The sequence below is a fragment of the Bubalus kerabau genome, chromosome 18 (genome assembly GCF_029407905.1).
Source record: "Bubalus kerabau isolate K-KA32 ecotype Philippines breed swamp buffalo chromosome 18, PCC_UOA_SB_1v2, whole genome shotgun sequence".
Lineage (NCBI taxonomy): Eukaryota > Metazoa > Chordata > Mammalia > Artiodactyla > Bovidae > Bubalus > Bubalus kerabau.
In genome coordinates this window covers 4,926,118-4,945,948 of record NC_073641.1, presented here as the reverse complement: position 1 = coordinate 4,945,948, position 19,831 = coordinate 4,926,118, and the positions used below count along the sequence as shown (strand labels likewise).

General features: G+C 37.5%; 1 protein-coding gene across 5 annotated transcripts in view; it reads right to left on the bottom strand.

Annotated features, from left to right (window-relative positions):
• Positions 1 to 19,831, bottom strand: part of RANBP17 (RAN binding protein 17) — a 363,628-nt gene that overhangs the window by 62,900 nt on the left and 280,897 nt on the right. For all 5 annotated transcript variants that reach the window (XM_055555070.1, XM_055555073.1, XM_055555071.1 and 2 more), the window contains 3 exons: positions 15,317 to 15,405; positions 5,548 to 5,655; positions 1,858 to 1,940 (listed from right to left, as the gene is read on the bottom strand). In XM_055555070.1, coding sequence (XP_055411045.1) covers positions 1,858 to 1,940; positions 5,548 to 5,655; positions 15,317 to 15,405 — 280 coding nt within the window. The remainder of the gene's footprint in view (positions 1 to 1,857; positions 1,941 to 5,547; positions 5,656 to 15,316; positions 15,406 to 19,831) is intronic.

Below are 19,831 nucleotides of genomic sequence, written 5' to 3'. Positions count from 1 at the left end.
GCCATAGGATCTCCCTTCAATGAGCATATCAGAATCTCCAGAGGTAAAAGCATGAGTAATAAAACATTACACAAGACGAAGACAGACAAAATCAGCTTGGCTGATCGGGGCCGGCATGTGGAATCAGTGAAAGCTGAAAAAGATTTTTCTGCTACTCTGTGTAATAAAGTGCCTGGGTCAAAGTCACTGGTAACAAAGTTGAAGGTCATTTTTCTATTGAGCCTTCATTTCCTTTACATTTTAGGATAAAAATCACCATACTTTAAAGAACAGCACTTCATCAAAAATACCCTAGGTACAATCTTCATGTGGCAACTCCCAAGTAGCAGAAAGGAATATGGAAAGACTACTGTCTGAAGTTACACAGACTTGGAATGAAATTCCCATTTGACTATTTGCTAACTATGTATTATTTGGCAAATCTTTAACCTCTATGAGCTCCAATTTCTTCATAACAGTAAGCACAGTAGTTAACTTATCTAAGGCCTTTCCATGCACCATGTAACTGAATCCTCATAAGCACCTTATAGACTTCCCTGGTGGAGCAGACAGTAACGAATCCACCTGCAACACAGGAGACCAGCATTTGATCCCTGGAACGGGAAGACCCCCTGGAGAAGGGAATGGGCAACCCAGTCCAGTATTCTTGCCTGGAGAATTCAATGGACAGAGGAGCCTGGCAAGCCCCAGTCCATGGGGTCACAAAGAGTCGAACGTGACTGACTAACGTAACAATCCTAACTAGACAGAGAGGTCAGAAGGTGTTCATTATTTCTAATTTTATATACGAGAAAACTAGGACAAGGAGTATCTTAGCTGCAGTGTCTTAGCTGAAGGTCATGGAATTATACGTGTTGGTACTATAACTGGTACTCAGATCTTTTAATCTCCCCAAACTGTGTTTTTTCTAAGATATCATGCTTTTGGAAAAAGGTCCAGGCGCATATCTTTGTATGATAAGACACTAAAAGGAATTAGATATATCCTGAAAACACAACAGAAGCTTTAGAAAATTCTGTAGAATCTGTTTCTAGGTATTCAAAAAGAAGTATGAGAAGCACAGGCAACTTCTGAGGCCAAACATACAGTTGGCTGTTGATTTGGGAAAGGAAGAACAGACAGGCAAAAAAGAAGAGGACAAAGAAAAGGAGGACCCAGGAAAACATCTCTCAAGGAGAAGAATACTGCAAGGAGTCCAGCCTGTAGTCAGTTTTCAGTCCGTGTGTGGAACGCTAACTGAAGATTCTTATCTATTGTGGCATTTCCCGCTACATAAAGGCCTCAGAGAGTTGAGAATTCCATTGATGGAGCTGTCAGAGTTGGGAAGCAGAAAAATAATTACCAATTTTTTTTTTACTATAATTGAATAGGACAATCATTTCTGTAGAAGCCTGATTCTAAGGGTATAGTGCCCTCAAATTCCCTATAATAAAATATTTACTGCTCTTTACCAGGATATTTCCCCCAAATTCAGTGTCAGTGACACACTGGTCTAAGCATTCCTTGACCCAATATACTGAACTCCCTAATCTAAATTTTAGCAATTTTCAATATGCTGTAACTTTTCAATATCCTACTTCAATATTATATTTATAGTGTATTCCCTTTGCTTATGACACTAAAGTTTTAGCTAAAAGAAATTCATCAGGTTTGTCAGGCAAGATCTGTAGTCAAAGGCATACTGCTTATTTTTCCTGATGTCAATATGATAGCTACCCAGCTTTTTGCACCCCTGTTATCTACTTCACAAATTCATACAGATATGAAGTTTCAAAAGAACAAAATAACTAACATCTTTCTTTCCTCCAAAGAGATAAAAGTTATATTGCAGAGACAAATATGGAAAAGGATACTCACCATAAGTGCAAATCATTTTACTAGCTTCTCTGAAGAGAAGAATCCCATTAGGAGATGATACATCAAAATTCAAACGCTGGGATCTGAGAAATACAGCAAAAATTTAGACTACATGTACAGATAAAGAAACAAAATATAGGATTAAAATACCCAGAATTCTTTTTTTTTTTTTTTATTTTATTTTATTTTTTTTTTTTTATTAATTTTATTTTATTTTTAAACTTTACATAACTGTATTAGATTTGCCAAATATCAAAATGGATCCGCCACAGGTTTACATGTGTTCCCCATCCTGAACCCTCCTCCCTCCTCCCTCCCCATTCCATCCCTCTGGGTCGTCCCAGTGCACCAGCCCCAAGCATCCAGTATCGTGCATCGAACCTGGACTGGCAACTCATTTCATACATGATATTTACATGTTTCAATGCCATTCTCCCAAATCTTCCCACCCTCTCCCTCTCCCACAGAGTCCATAAGACTGTTCTATACATCAGTGTCTCTTTTGCTGTCTCGTACACAGGGTTATTGTTACCATCTTTCTAAATTCCATATATATGCGTTAGTATACTGTATTGGTGTTTTTCTTTCTGGCTTACTTCACTCTGTATAATAGGCTCCAGTTTCATCCACCTCATTAGAACTGATTCAAATGTATTCTTTTTAATGGCTGAATAATACTCCATTGTGTATATGTACCACAGCTTTCTTATCCATTCATCTGCTGATGGACATCTAGGTTGCTTCCATGTCCTGGCTATTATAAACAGTGCTGCGATGAACATTGGGGTACTCGTGTCTCTTTCCCTTCTGGTTTTCTCAGTGTGTATGCCCAGCAGTGGGATTGCTGGATCATAAGGCATGTCTATTTCCAGTTTTTTAAGGAATCTCCACACTGTTCTCCATAGTGGCTGCACTAGTTTGCATTCCCACCAACAGTGTAAGAGGGTTCCCTTTTCTCCACACCCTCTCCAGCATTTATTACTTGTAGACTTTTGGATTGCAGCCATTCTGACTGGTGTGAAATGGTACCTCATAGTGGTTTTGATTTGCATTTCTCTGATAATGAGTGATGTTGAGCATCTTTTCATGTGTTTGTTAGCCATCTGTATGTCTTCTTTGGAGAAATGTCTATTTAGTTCTTTGGCCCATTTTTTGATTGGGTCATTTATTTTTCTGGAGTTGAGCTGTAGGAGTTGCTTGTATATTCTCGAGATTAGTTGTTTGTCAGTTGCTTCATTTGCTATTATCTTCTCCCATTCTGAAGGCTGTCTTTTCACCTTGCTAATAGTTTCCTTTGATGTGCAGAAGCTTTTAAGGTTAATTAGGTCCCATTTGTTTATTTTTGCTTTTATTTCCAATATTCTGGGAGGTGGGTCATAGAGGATCCTGCTGTGATGTATGTCAGAGAGTGTTTTGCCTATGTTCTCCTCTAGGAGTTTTATAGTTTCTGGTCTTACGTTTAGATCTTTAATCCATTTTGAGTTTATTTTTGTGTATGGTGTTAGAAAGTGTTCTAGTTTCATTCTTTTACAAGTGGTTGACCAGAGTTCCCAGCACCACTTGTTAAAGAGATTGTCTTTAATCCATTGTATATTCTTGCCTCCTTTGTCGAAGATAAGGTGTCCATATGTGCAGCAACAGTACAATCACCCTCTCTTAAAAGCATCATTCCATCAAACAAGTGGGGACACAGTGCACGTGCTGGTTTTTACTAAAGATACTAGGGCAACACAGTCATTCTCATTTATCTGCTCATTCAAATACTTCATCATTTATCTGTCAAAACGCTATCCTGACAGCCTACATTACAGACCTCTTAGCCCCCTTTCCCTTCATGCAAATGTCTGATAGATAATAATAAAAAAAAAAAAACCAAGTATGTAAGTTTATATAGATACTTGTATAGATATTTACATTTGAGATCTCCTGTAGTGCCTCATATACATCTTTAAAACAATGACAATATAACAGGAAATCTAAGTACCTTTAGTACTGCTCATATTCATAATGGATCATCTGATACTTCAAGCATATTTCAAACACATTAAATTACATACGGGGCTACAGTTTCCACTGCACATAGCTCAAGTAAAGAGAAACAAATCCCAGAAGTTCTAAATGAGAACAATTTTACTTCCCTAGTTTCTGACAGGTGGGGGGACAGTCTGAAAAGGGCAAAGGACTGATATGCCATCCTGGCATAATATTTGCTTTTTAAACATCACTTTGACTTTAGTTGGCTCTAATCTGCCTTGCTGCTCTGCTTTCAACAAATAACCATATATTTCTAAAGGGATCAGTAAAAATATGAAACGCATCATAGCAAAGAAACACCAGGAAGCAAAGATACTTTGCTAAGGAACAGAATACATTGCTGGTTCTCTCTGTGTTTTCAAAATGCTTTAGAATTAAGTGCAGTTATAACTTATTACAAGTGCTATTAGAAACATTTGATGGCTGACATACAATTCCGATTAAAGAAATATATGTACACAATTCACATTAGGTTTCAGAGAAATATAAACAAGATAACATCTTCTGATATTATAGATTTTTGCCAAGTAGTTCTGAGAACAATTGTGCTAGATATGAATTATCCATCTATGGCAGATATAAAATATATAATGTAATTATTTTTTTCCTTTAGTATTAAATGTTTTATCAGTAATGTACTATTAATTATCTTGCTGAAAAACAGTAATAAAAACTAAATTTCTAATATAAAATATATAGCTACCCTTCCTTTAGTCTTTAAGGTACCTAGAGAACAGTTTTTAAAAACCCTAACAGCTTTCAAAAGAATAATACTCACATTTATTTATTTGCCAGGTCTTTTTCCACCTCTGGTTTTAAAATTTTTAAATTATTGCTGTGAAATACTCAGCCCCAGAGATTAAATTAGAGATGCAATCCATACTCCTTCCCTGTCTGGATATCTCCCTTCCAACACGCAGTTTACAAAGAGGAACTGATGAAACAGGATCGCTACGTGACAGGTAATCTGGTGCTAAGCCATATTCATAACGACACACTTAAAGTGGCAAAACCAATTAGCTTATTGCAGTGTTTCTCTTTTAGGTACACCTTTGTTAATATTTATATGAGGAGAACCTAAATCTCTGCTTCTCTGTGCAAATCATAAGATTAACCAGGCTATTCCTGAGAAGTGTTGTAGTTGCTATTCAAATAAAAATTGTGAGTGCATAAATCAACCACATACGTGCATTTTGGCACAAAGGAAGAAGGATATCTTAAAAGTCAAAGCAGGGACAATCCCCAGGGCTTTTTGAGACAAACTGTATGTCCATGAATTGCCCTTGGTGCCTCATCCACAAAATAAAGCATCTCAACTCAGAGACCTCTCAGCTCCTTTTCTCCTCTACAGAAAGCAGAGAAACGGTTAAAACCACCTTTCCTCCATTTCATGCTTTAGAACCTTTTAAATAATGATGGCTGTGGTCTTCCAACTTTTTCCCCAGTTGCCAGAGTCCCCATATACACCTAATTCTTTCTCCCCAAAGGTTTCAACCTTGTATCTCTAATTCTGTTGACTTCACTGATCATCTTAAGTTTTGGTTCCTGGGTTCTTGCTAAGCCTTAAATACACACACACTAGGCAGGAAAGTCTGATCTCTGATGTGTGCTACCAAGTAGTAGATTACTTTTCCACTTGCCTAACACACCTCTTACCTGTTTTGCATCAGTTCTGCCATAAGTTTTAAGATGGGAGTTGTACATGCTGGCTCTCCATACCACTGCTCAATAGCCCTCTGAAGAATAGGCAGATATGTTGGGTACCTGTTATGAAGCTTGTTAAAGAATTTAAGGGTCAAAAGAAATACTGTTCCTGAAAATTGGTGCCTCTGAAAAAGAAAAAAAAAAGGAATCCACATTTCTTCTATGTGTAGCATACTTATGAAGTACCATGTAAGCAACGTATGATATTTACAGCATTATACTTAATATTGTAGGAAAGGAAAATAAATTTAGTTCATGAAGGTAAAAACATTTGAATTGCTATTATCCGAGTTTCTTCCACATCAAATTACTGAAGAAAAAAATAGTGTTTATTATATAACTTTTATCAATAAAATACATAAAATTAGAAAGTGAAAGTGTTAGTAGCTCATTCATACATGACTTTTTGTGACCCCAAGGACTGTAGTCAGCCAGGCTCCTCTGTCCATGGAATTCTCCAGGCAACAATACTGGAGTGGGTTGTTATTCCCTACTCCAGGGATCTTCCCAATCCAGGGATGGAACCTGGGTCTCCCACATTGCAGGCAGATTCTTTACCACTGTGCCAGAAGGGCACTGTAAATAGTAAACCCCATGTATTTCTCTCTCAGCTTAGAAATTATCTACATACATTCTTTTCCTTTTAAAAAAATTGTTAACTTAATCAGCTGTTTAGTTTCACTGTAGCCCCAAGGAACATTCGGGATGATAGCTTGAAGAAAAGCTTTCAGTTCAGTTCAGTCACTCAGTCATGTCCAGTTCTTTGCAATCCCATGGACTGTAGCACGCCAGGCCTGCCTGTCCATCAGCAACTCCTGGTGCCTACTCAAACTCATGTCCATTGAGTCAGTGATGCCGTCCAACCATCTCATCCTCTGTCAGCCCCTTGTCCTCCCGCCTTCAATCTTTCCCAGCATCAGGGTCTTTTCAAATGAGTCAGTTCTTTGCATCAGGTGGCCAAAGTATTGGCATTGAGCTTCCGCATCAGTCCTTCCAATGAATATTCAGGACTGATCTCCTTTAGGATGGACTGGTTGGATCTCCCTGCAGTCCAAGGGACTCTCAAGAGTCTTCTCCAACACCACAGTTCAAAAGCATCAATTCTTTAGTGCTCAGCTTTCTTTATAGTCCAACTCTCACATCCATACATGACCACTGGAAAAACCATAGCTTTGACTAGATGTGCCTTTCTTGGTAAAGTAATGTCTCTGCTTTTTAATATGCTGTCTAGGTTGGTCATAATTTTTCTTTCAAGGAGCAAGCGTCTTTTAATTTCATGGCTGCAGTTACCATCTGCAGTGATTTTGAAGATCAAAAAATAAAGTCTGTCACTGTTTTCATTGTTTTCCCATATATTTGCCATGACGTAATGCGACCAGATGCAGTGATCTTAAGTTTTCTGAATGTTGACTTTTAAGTGAACTTTTTCACTCTCCTCTTTCACTTTCATCAAGAGGCTCTTTAGTTCTTCTTCGCTTTCTGTCGTAAGGGTGGTGTCATCTGCGTATCTGAGGTTACTGATATTTCTCCCGGCAATCTTGATTCCAGCTTGTGCTTCATCCAGCCCAACATTTCTCATGATGTGCTCTGCATTTAAGTTAAATAAGCAGGGTGACAATATACAGCCTTGATGTACTCCTTTCCCTCTTTGAAACCAGTCTGTTGTTCCATGACTAGTTCTAACTGTTGCTTCTTGACCTGCATACACATTTCTCAGGAGGCAGGTCAGGTGATCTGATATTCCCATCTCTTTAAGAATTTTCCACAGTTTGTTGTTGGCATAGTCAATAAAACAGAAGTAGATGTTTTTCTGGAGCTCTCTTGCTTTTTCCATGATCCAGTGGATGTTGGCAATTTGATCTCTGGTTCCTCTGCCTTTTCTAAAACCAGCTTGAACATTTAGAAGTTCATGGTTCATGTACTGTTGAAAGAAAAGCTTTGGGTAGCTTTAATCTACTCTAGGTCAGTTTGCTAAAAGTAGGCCCATGTACACTAAAGGAGAAATTGTCAAACATCCTCATCAATAGTGAGTGCATGCCTTGCATGCCTCTGATAAGTTCATGCCTGAGACCACCAGATCCTGGAAAACTCTGACTCAGCTCCACTGGTCCTTTACCCACAACTGGCCTCCTCTTTACCAAATGCACACAGAATATAAAATTAAGCCCTAAAACTTCAGCAGAAAAAACCCTTCATATGCTACTAGCTTCATTTTTCTTTTCCTATCCCTAACGCTGTCTCTTTCTGATGTTTTCTAATATACTTGTCTTTGTTTCAGATGAAAGTGCTGAACTGAATCACTTCATGTTGTTCCTTTCCTGTGTGTTACAGGTAGTGACCTCCATGGTGAGGAAGATCACGATTTTCTTCCCTGCTCTTGGAATAAATTTCAAGTTCCTTGGCATGGCAAACAAGGTCCTTATCTGGTCCCTGCCTACCTGTGGTCTCATCTCTTAGTGCTCCTGCCCTTTTCTATGGTTCAGCCATTCTTAATTCTCAGCAAATCCACTGATGCAGACTCTCCCTTGCCTTCATTCCTCTATATGCTGTTTTTTCTGCCTAATACATTCCAAACTGTATTTCAATATCTAGCTCAAGTTTTACTTCCCCTGGGATGGTGAAATTTTCTTTTTTTTTTTTTTTTGTCAAAGGGCATCAATCTCTTCCTCATCTAAGTTCACTCGAGCACTTTGACCACCACTCTTATAACAAACTGTATTACGGTTGACTGCTTGTATTACATGGAACAACAGACTGGTTCCAAATAGGAAAAGGAGTACGTCAAGGCTGTATATTGTTACCCTGCTTATTTAACTTATATGCAGAGTACATCATGAGGAACACTGGGCTGGAAGAAGCACAGCTGGAATCAAGATTGCCGGGAGAAATATCAGTAACTTCAGATATGCAGATGACACCACCCTTATGGCAGAAAATGAAGAGGAACTAAAAAGCCTCTTGATGAAAGTGAAAGCGGAGAGTGAAAAAGTTGGCTTAAAGCTCAACATTCAGAAAACGAAGATCACGGCATCTGGTCCCATCACTTCATGGCAAATAGATGGGGAAACAGTGGAAACAGTGTCAGACTTTATTTTTTGGGGCTCCCAAATCACTGCAGATGGTGACTGCAGCCATGAAATTAAAAGATGCTTACTCCTTGGAAGCAAAGTTATGACCAACCTAGATAGCATATTGAAAAGCAGAGACAATAGGCTATGGTTTTTCCAGTGGTCATGTATGGATGTGAGAGTTGGACTATGAAGAAAGCTGAGCGCCAAAGAATTGATGCTTCTGAACTGTGGTGTTGGAGAAGACTCTTGAGAGTCCCTTGGACTGCAAGGAGATCCAGCCAGTCCATTCTGAAGGAGATCAGCCCTGGGATTTCTTTGGAAGGAATGATGCTAAAGCTGAAACTCCAGTACTTTGGCCACCTCATGTGAAGAGCTGACTCATTGGAAAAGACTCTGATGCTGGGAGGGATTGGGGGCAGGAGGAGAAGGGGACGACAGAGGATGAGATGGCTGGATGGCATCACTGACTCGATGGATGTGAGTCTGAGTGAACTCCGGGAGTTGGTGATGGACAGGGAGGCCTGGCGTGCTGTGATTCATGGGGTCACAAGGAGTCGGACACGACTGAGCGAATGAACTGAACTGAACTGATTACCCATCTGTTCCATTAGACAGTGAATTTCTAAAGAGCAAAGACCTGTGTTTGCCCAGTATGTTCCTGCTGATTGCTGTCTGTCCGTCATATTTCATTAGAGATGTCAATTATTCCAAGAAGCCTCCATGACACCACCCTAACCCCTCCCACCTAAGAGTGTCTCCTGTACATGGCTCTGGTGCCCTAGTACCCTTTGTGCCAGTACTATCTCAGTGCCTCATCTCTCCTATCATATGCTTTTTGAGAGCAGTGCATAGGCAGTTATTGCACGCATGCACCTGGCAGAAAATGGATTTCAAAAAACATTTGTTGTTATAAATATGAGGTGTAGCGTACTTGATTAGACCTACCTATTCGATTCTTTTAAGCTGTGCATTTCACAGCTTAAGGAAATACTTCACATAACATTCAATGAAAATAAGCCCTCAAATACCTTAAGAGTGTCATGCTCCCTAAAAATGCAAAAAGCAATACTTTTGACCCCCTAGATATACCATATTAAGGCTGTATTTGAATATATAGAAACAATTTACTTAAGTATTTATTGAAGGCCTAGTCTATAAATGTCTTATGACTGTTAGACTCTCTAGAGACATCAATGAACCAAACATTAAAACAATCCCTGCCCTCATGGAATTTATATTCTAGTAAGATAGAAAATTAAACATATATATGACACATTAAAAAGTACTACAAAGAAAATAAGGCAGAGATGGGAGATGATAAGTGTGTGTGTGTCCGAGATTTCAGTTGGATGAAAATGAAAAATACAGAATCAGTAAACTTGATTATTAACTCTATTTTGGCTATTGTCAGACAACTTAGTTTTATTTTTTCTATGGATTAGAAATCTGTTGCCTTTTTTTTTTTTTTTAACAGATGGTAAATGCTATGTGCTGTGTACTGTGCTAGGGGCCAGGGATCCAGAGATAGTAATACATGGCTTTTATTCCTGTGAATCCACGCTTCAGTATGGGTGGTAAACACGTAATAGGAGTGCTCTGAGTACCAAGATTCTGAAGCAGTGTTGGTGGAGTACAAATGAGAAAATACTCCACCAAGAGAGCTGAGCACAAACTCAGTGCTCATGAGTGGGAAGGACCTGGAGCCCCATCAGGAGACTGAAAAGGCCCAAATCTCAGAATCTAAGACTATCATAAGCACCAGAAGTCCCTTTGCAAAGCATTCTTAAGACATTAGGGCCATCATATTTTTCAGAGCACACTGTATTCACTATGGGATCAGGCCTGGGGATATGAGAGGATGTTCCCTTTTCTGTGTGGAATGAGAGTGGGGCCAATTCTAATATGCTTCTGACAGAGGTGACTGCCACAGAGAAAATGAGTGATTACTGGAAGGCGGAGCTGAGGTCTACCAAGCAGGGAGGTTAAAGGGCTTCAGAGTGAGGGTCCCAGACTCAGATTATAGGGTGAGAATCAGAACCCACTCGAGGTGATTAATTTTCCAGTGGCCTTGTGAGAACTACATATATATGGATAGGAGGAAGACAGTGGGGAGCCCTTTGGTAGAAGTGGCACTGATCTAATTGCTTTCACCTAGAAAGATCTGTTCAATGAATTCTGAAGGTCAACACCAGATAAATAAAAAAGATTAATGATTTGTTATTGCCTTATAAGATGTTAAACATGAAAAACTGAAAAGCATGAGGTTTGCTTATTGACGACACCCATCCATCCATCCATCCAACCATTCAATAGTTACTATGTGCTGGACCCCAAGAAAGTATAAATTAGTAAAAATGTAATTCTTTTTCTCTGAGATTTCACAGTAGAGAAGGCATTCTAGTATACTAGAAGGCAACAAAAGAGCTTTTGTTAAAACTTTTAGGAGATAAGCGTGTGAGGAGGTGGTTCCAGAACAGAAATAGGCTGTCAGTTCAGAGCTTATTGTTAAAGTATTCCCTGAATGTGAACCAACTATATCTTTGTTCATGGAGGGAAGCCTTCTGGCAGATGCCTATCTATCTTTCAACAGCTAGCTCAACTTTTACCTCCGTGGGGAACCTACTTCTTGCCCCAAACACCAACCTCTTTTTCTTCAAAGTTCATATGGTCCTTGGCATGTGTCTTTGTTACAATACATTGATGGTTTTTTAGTTATTTATTACAGCTATTTATTACACTAGATTATGAGCTTCTAATGAGCAATCCACTTTACTCATTCTTATAAAAAGCAAACATTTTATTAATTTCTCATGCTTAGCACAATGTACTAAAAAAATCCTGCAGAATAGCACATTTTCAGGATTACTTTCTTCCCTACTTCAGTTTGTCCAACACACTGCTAACTATTTTCTTCTTGAAATACAATTCTGCTAGTCAATCAAAACTATTAATTACTTTATACCATCTATGGAGTAAGTTTTTCAGTTCCTTAGCCTGATAGTCAAGGGTCCCAGACAACCTGTGTCCAACCATAAAATAAGTCCTATCTTTGACAAAACATCTTTTCCACTACTCTCCTTCCTAAGTCTGTACTTAGACCAACAAAAAACCTCTTGCTTCACAATTCCAATAGTCCAATCCTACTTATTTGCTAAGATTCAGAGAAATATCTTCACCTTTACAGAGCCTTTCTTGATGCCCCAGATAAATGCAATCACTTTATTTATATCTTTTTTATAAACTTTTTTATAACCCTTACCATCTTCTATATTTTATTACAGTCATTTAGATAGTTACCTAACTGACTCTATTAAACCATAAGCTCATTTTGGGGTAGGAGCTAAGAAAAATCTACATCCCTCATGAATTTTAGCATAGTTAGAGAAATATGCTGGATAGGCGAGCAATTTGGATTCCTTTGTCTCATTCCGTATTAGGGAAAGGAGCTCACAGCAGTGGTGGAGTGTATTCACTTTGTGTCAGACACTGTACTAAGCCCATATATGCACATGTATATATATATATATATATATGCATATAAATGTGTGTGTGTGTGTGTGTGTGTATATATATATATATATATATTAGTTCACTCACTTCTTATAACATACCTGAGAGATAAATATTGTTAGCCCTGTTTTATGGAGCAGAAAACTGTGATTCTGAGACATTAAGTAATTTACCCCAAACCCCACAGGTTGTTAAGTGGTAAAATCAGGACTGGAACTGTTCTATTTCTAAGTTGTTTTCTCCCCTCCTTACAAATCTCATGGTCTTGACTTATCTTTGTATAATACGTTTATGCATATTAATCAACAGCACTGATTGCATGACTGAAAACAGTGTACTCAAAAGATCAGAATTATGACAATTAAAAGAATGAGTGTGAGGAAATCGCATCATACACATTCCTTCATTTTTTTTTTTTCAATTTCCTGCTGGATTTTTGACACTTAGGTCTGTGTATGATCTGGGAAAAGTTTAAACAAGGCGACTAAGTACACTGCAAGGTAAGACGCTTTTCGCTGCTACGCTCTCGCTATAGGGGTAAAGAAGTAGCAACGACTCGTCTTCAGTTCTCCACTAGTGGCACAATTTATCAACATGGTTGCTGTGTAGTTCCAGGCGATCTAGGCTTGGATGGACAGAGTGATAAGCAATGTAGTTTGTGTACCAGTTAATGCAGTCAGTGTTTATAGAAATGCTTTTAAATTAAACAGCTAACCACTAAAATAGCATTTTATCAAATAATCACCATAAATAAGATGCATTTGACTTTAAGATGACATGTGCTCTTACAGGATGTTTCTTCTGCATGCTAAGGACTATACAGAAAATTAAAGAACACACATTTTTTTTGTGGATAAAAGGCAAATAAACTTTCCCCAGCAGTAATGTGAGAACCATCACTGACGGTTTGACATATCAATATTTCAGGAAGAATAAATGACTTTCATATCTATGTTTTTTTAAAATCATATACTTACTCATTTTTATATTACTAGAATACTTTGGAAAGAATCTGTACTTTATCACCTGAAACTGCTTAAAGTATTTCAAAATATTTTAATAAAGCTCTTTGAATTATCAAATAATGTAACTTTTAAACAAATTTTACTATTATTATAAATATTTGCTCTTCATCCCTTGCCCAAAGGAAAACTATAAATCTTGCCTCAACTGAATGAACACCATTTATCATATTCATTTTGTTGTCAATACAATTATGAAAAGCCTTTGGCCTTTTCCCAAGGAAGCTGATTTGCTACTGAAACTCAATTATTATAAGCAAGGCCGGTACCAAGCCAGCTCGCGTGGCAATCTAACATAACTTCCTGCATAACTGACACTTCGCCCTCCGCCCCTGACCCTAATAACACCGATGTCTATGGGCAGAAGGAGGAGACAGTGGTTTCTAGTCCAAAACAAAACAGTAAGTCTCAAGGTTTTCGCGTTTGCTATTTTCTGCCATCTGCTGGACAAAAGTTTCATTTCTGATAGGTGCCCAAAAGAAGGAGCTAAGTGAGGAAATGAAAAGGGCTTAATTAAAAAGTTAAATTATAGTATGTTCTATAAATTTTAGGCAGTACCAATTATGACAGATATTTCTATTCTTTGATGGTTGAGGGGAACATTCTTATCTTAACACTTGGTTAAGATTGTTGATGAGGAAAATGTGAAGCATTAATTGCTGGACATCCTAGAATTGTAGTTGGTTTCAAGACAATCATCAATTTTAAAGTGCCAAAATGAAGTTTTAGTAATTTTTTAAATAAATTAAGAGTTTTTGCTTTGTGAGCTTCTATTTGTGTTTAGAGAAATGGAAGAGTCATATGTAATACTTTCTTTGTTAAAGTCTACAGTCTGCACGTGTACTTTATACTGGTACAAAGACATATGATTTCTCAATGGAAGGAAATTCTTATCTCTAACCCTTCTATGGACACACAAATCTGATGAGGTAGGTTTTAATAGTAAGTAAAAATATAAGTCAGTATTCAAATTAATGTCAAACAATTTCTTTAACATGTGGAGATCTCCCTAAACTGTGCCCAGATCCTGTTACGTTTTTGCCATAAATGTGCCATCAGTTAAAGACTATCTTTAACAAGTTTCTTTTGCAATTTATGAGGGAGGTTTGATAAAAAGGGTTTGAAAACAGCAACTGAGAAATAATGTAACTTAAAAAGGAAGTTGTTTAAGGTTACAGAATTTCTCTTATGCACTGATGGTTTCCTGTACTGAACACAAAGGCATGATAACATTATGTTACTTACATAACTTGCATAAACTATCACTTTCTGTTAAGATCACACAGGATTCATGTAATACTGTTAAAACAATATTAATAGTAACATCTATGATTACCTGTTATGTTTCAGACATTATATTAATACAAAGTACACTGCCTATTTCTATGGTTACAATAAGCCATAATACTGGATGTCTCTTTTTTTAGATGAGGAAATTCAAAGAGGTGAAAAAAACTGCCAAAGTTTACACAGCAAATGGAGATCTAGGAATTCAAGCCAGGTCTGCCTAACACCAAATCCATGCTCTTTTTATTCATAATGATGAGGCATTTCTGTGGGGGGATTTTGTTTCCTTAATTTTTTTGCTGTCTGTACTAAGCCTTGGCAGTGGTAAATTCAAATTTTATATCCAGTGAAAAATTCTAACCATTTATTTTCCCCTTTTCTTGTCCATTAATGTTTTCATGATGATGAAACACTATAGCGTGATGAATTAAAGAGCCTCAAAGAGAAAAAGTGAAATCAGCTCTGCTATTTGAGATACAGTAAAAATCCAAGTCCCTTAGAAAATGCCAAATGGTAGGCTTCATTGATCTTGATTTAAAGATGTTAGCCCAAGAACCCCGCAACCCTCACATAAACAATCATTTGGGGATGTGATTTTTAAGTTGTCAATATTTAATGGCACCAAAAAAGTGACCTCTCGGAGCTGGGTCTCCAAGCGCTGTGCTCAGTTATCTGTACTGCTGCCACTGTGCTGTAATTTTTAGCTGATTACACATTAGTTCATTTAGCTTTGTTTCCTCTTCCCTACTGTGCCATACTATTAAACGAAAGCCAGGGGCCTGGCATCCCTCTGTGCACAGAGCTGGTATTGTCACAGTGTAATAAGGATACATCCAGTCAAACAGCATGGTGTAGCTGGTCTTTGTGTTCAGTGCAAAGGCAATCCCTCGAAGATCTCTTGCCAGCCCGATCAACATACGCTGTCAGTGGGAAAGAGACACAGTAATTGATTTTCACGTTAGCACAGAGCAGATGGAGTAATAATCAGGCAATAATGACCACGTATCTGATTTTGATTCATTAGCTAAAATGTCTCGCTCAGATCTCTTTCTATAGAAAGCCACAGACTTTTTAAGCAAACAGACCATCAGATCTGCTGACCAACTCTGCTTCTTATAAATTGAGCTAAGTCATAATTCCAGTGGCATAGAAACATTTAGATTAACATATTTTTTCCTGAATAATGCCAAATTAGAAAAAAAAAGAGGACCGATAATTCCACAAAACAGAAATGTAAAGGGTCCAGACATTATAAAAACAATTCTTAACCACAGTGGCTTGTAAGAAATCCATCCCACTATGCAGTATGGAGTCCAACCTGAAAGCACACTGGCATTTAAAGATCCCTAAGGAATACTCTCAGAAACTTCGGACAACATAAAACTGGCCAGATGACCTACTGGTACTGTGACATGCCCAGAATGGCACTCACATTCCCCAAGCAAGGAAAAGAGTTCTTCAATATCAGAAGACTTGCATTTAAACCCAGCTTTACTTCTTAACTGTAAGACTTTAAAGCAAGGCAATTTATCAGTCTCAGTTTTCTCATCTCTTAAAGGGGCTAATAATGTCTTTCTTACAGAAGTAGAGTCCGGAATAAATTTATATAAAAATGCCTAACAAGAGACTGATACATACATAAGTATTCCATAAATATTTGGCTTTAGAGAAAACAAAACAAAAATTTGACTCTTAAACAAAAGAGATTTGATTTTACTCTGGACTCTTAATTAAGCTGTCCTTAGGATGATGGTTGGGAAAAGAGAAAGAAAACCCATGAACAGATGCTAGAATGTCAGAACAAAGAGGACAAATAAACATAATTGCAAAACAAGGGGGTGTGATAACTGAGATATGTAACTGTGACTTCTGAAGATGCTGTTTTCAGTGGAAATACTCTGCTAGAAAATGGTCTCTGAACTTTTTTTTTAGTCAGATTTTCTGACTAAATGAAAATAATGAAATGAATATGAAATAAATGAAAATCTCTACAGGAGGGCATTTAAATTAGCATTAAGGATCTGGAAGCCATTAAATCCTGACCATCATTTAATGGCTAAAAAATTTCAAAATCGGAAATAGTTTATCTGTCACAAAGATCTCTGATTTTTGATTCCCTGCCCTCCCATGCCCCATACCTAAAAGGTGACTCAATATAACTGGAAGATTTTTTTATAGGAATATTCAGTTTCTATACTGCGTAACAATTTATAGAATGATGGTAATCTGAATTTCTGAATCTGTAAACCCTGAATGTTTGTTTCTGTTTCTTTAAATAACTTATTCCTTTTCCTTTCATAAGCTTACCAGTACTTATTTTTCTATAATCAGCTAGTCTCTCTGTAGCTGTCTCATATGATTGCTACTTTAAAAAAAAAACAAAACATATTTTGCCTCTTATGGAACCCATTTTTCATCACCTGGAACCTTTCTTCTCTTTCTCAGCTTTCCATGTTTCTTGCAGCTTCCAGAACAAAATACGTCTTCTAAGAAGTCTTCTTTGAGCAACTCTATTCTAATTCTCTTTGCAGTCTTCCTATCAAAGTGGCCTTTTCGGGTTCTATTTTTATTACAGGTTACAGGCTACTCTTCAAATAATCTTAAGTTTTCACATATACATATGGTACTCACCATTCAACTCTGAACTGGTCAAGAGGAAAAATGAGTTTTAGTTTGTGTCTAGTGTAAAAGGCTCTAAAAATATTTTAGACTATCCTTATTACACAAAAAGGTTAATGTTTATTTTATCACAAATTTTTCTTGCTTAAAAGATGCCAAGTTAATAAAAGGGCTCAAATCTATGAAATTATATCAATGTTTAATATTAGAAAACGTTACTACAAAGCAAAGAAAGCATATGACAATATAGTAACTATGTTTTCAATAGATTCAATTGAACAGGAAAATGCAGTGTTAATGTAAGAAACAGATTTATTATGCTCAATTTTTTATCTCAAAGCAGCAATAGTACTGAAATAATCTATACAGATGCTCAAACAACACTAAAGAAGTACTTTCTTGATAGTCAAAACATACCCAGTTTTGGTATGAGACAAGGAAAACTGTTAACTAGTTCAACCAGGCTACCAACCAATCTCAGAGAGCAAAGGGTGATCTGGCTGAAATTTAGGGGAGGAAGAGGCACGATTTACCATCTCATTTAAAACAGTGGATAGAGGTTTATTTCAAAAGTTACCTTTCTCCTATAGCTAGTCATACTTGACTAGTCTGAAAAATGAGAGGTCCTTATAAAGTGAGGCTGCTTTGGGGAGTGGGCAGGTCTGGGGTGCCTAATCCTCAGGATCCTTTCTGGGATAGTTCAAGGAGAAACTGCTTGGCGTTTCAGCCTCCTGCATGGTGAACGGTTGTCTGTGTGCCAAGTGTGAGATGGATGGGCTGGGAAACAGCTGAAATGCGACTCCTTCCACCCTGACCCCCAAAACAGGGTTTCTAATGGAAAGTCTGACAGACCCTTTACTGTAGTGGCACTACTGGGGGCAGCTATAATATTATCCTCATAATTCTACTATATAATAACAACAAAGAAAAAGAAGGTGAAGGGTCATTGTGCTTTGTCTTTAGAATTAAGATGGCTGTCTTCATCCTTACAGCATACTCTTAATTCTGGAGACACATCTTAATAACCTCTAAATAGTTCCAACAAAAGAGCCGTGTCAGAGGAATGAGCAGGCCCCAAGGTGTTTCAACTGGAGTGTTTTCATCTGCCTTTATTGCTCTATCCCTCTCCAGAATTAAGGCAATAACCTGTGATAAATTATTCAGGAACTGCTACAGGGATCAAAGCAAAATCATTCTGTTAAAGTGCTGTTTGCAACATTTGGCACTTAGTGCGAAAACTTTTAATGTGCGCATGCTGAAAATCTAGGATTTTAAATAATTTAACATTGTGGAGTTTTTACGAAGAGACTAAAGATAGCAGGTTCCTATTTAACTGCTCCTTTTCCTCCTAGAAGTTTTCATTCATTTTCCTTAAAACCGATGACGTCATGGCCAAATCAAAAATGATGCATGGGAAGTCAGGGTATTGGACTGTATTTTACTAAGGGTACAATTATAGGGGGAAACATTTACTGTGAACTAATGCTTTAGAGCCAGGGTTTGTCATGGCAGTTTCTTCCTTTTCCCCTTTACTTGGAAAAGAAAAACCCAAGACAAAAATTCAATGTTCTCTTCAATTTTATTAGGACTAAGTAAGAAAACAAAGCTATAAATTTAGGAGTTTTACAGCATTTCCTCCTCTCACAACCATATTTCAATTTGGCAATGTAGGTCCTTAATGTTTGTGCTCATCCTGAAATCTGCATTTGAAAAATATCTATAAACAGGGAGTTAGAAAATCCTGGTAAGGATTGCAAATTAAATGAATTTGGCAGTCCTGCGGCATTTTCATAGAGATATTTTAACAGCATCACCTCCTGTGGATTGGAATACTAAATACTTTATTGAAGAACAAAACAGTACTGTTTTTATCTTTAGTACTTGCAAAATGAAGTACCTGAAAGCACTTTTGCATGTATTATTTATTCATCATGATAGAAAAATAGCCTTAACCTAATAAATTACATTTAAAAGCATTTAGTGCAAAAGTTTTGTTTATGATAAAGCAACAGATTTACTTCTTTATCGGTAGCTTAAAGCACCAAGTTTTCTTTATACAAATTAGACAGATGGTGCTTACAGTAGAATTTACTAAAGGTCTGTCACAACAAATGCAGCCAAGCTGCATATTTAATCACTGCAGAATCTTGTCTACCTGCAGCTGCCAACTGCTAATCCAATTTCCCTGATAAATGTGGCAAGAGACACGATCAGCAATAAAGAGCATCTAACTCCATTTTCCTGCAGGGCGTCTTTTGATGAACATTTAGGACGGAAGCGCGGAGTGCACTGTGTGGCCTTGGTTCGTGGCAGCTGCATGCATTCTGAGGCACAGTTCTCAGGTTACTCACTTAATTCTGCCACTATCATTACGTTGCTATTGATCTCAGTAGCTGTTGCCTACACAGCATTACTCTAGATGAAGCTGAATCAGGCAGTTATCATGCATCAAACTTGCTCAAAAGCCTGGAGATTTCCCCTTAATTACTTGTGATTTTATTTGCAAATACCGTTAAAGTGTAATCAAGCAGTCACTTTCCAGGGTCGTTAAGAACTTGCTGGTTTAGGGATATATCACTGGAACTCCATTAAAAATGACTCTGGGAAGATGGTTTCTATCAAACTAGATGGGATTACATCAAAATGGGCTTGGAGTATAATGAAATCTTCAAATGAGACAAATGTAATTTTTAAAAAGATACTCTTTTTCAATCTTACTGCTTCTTT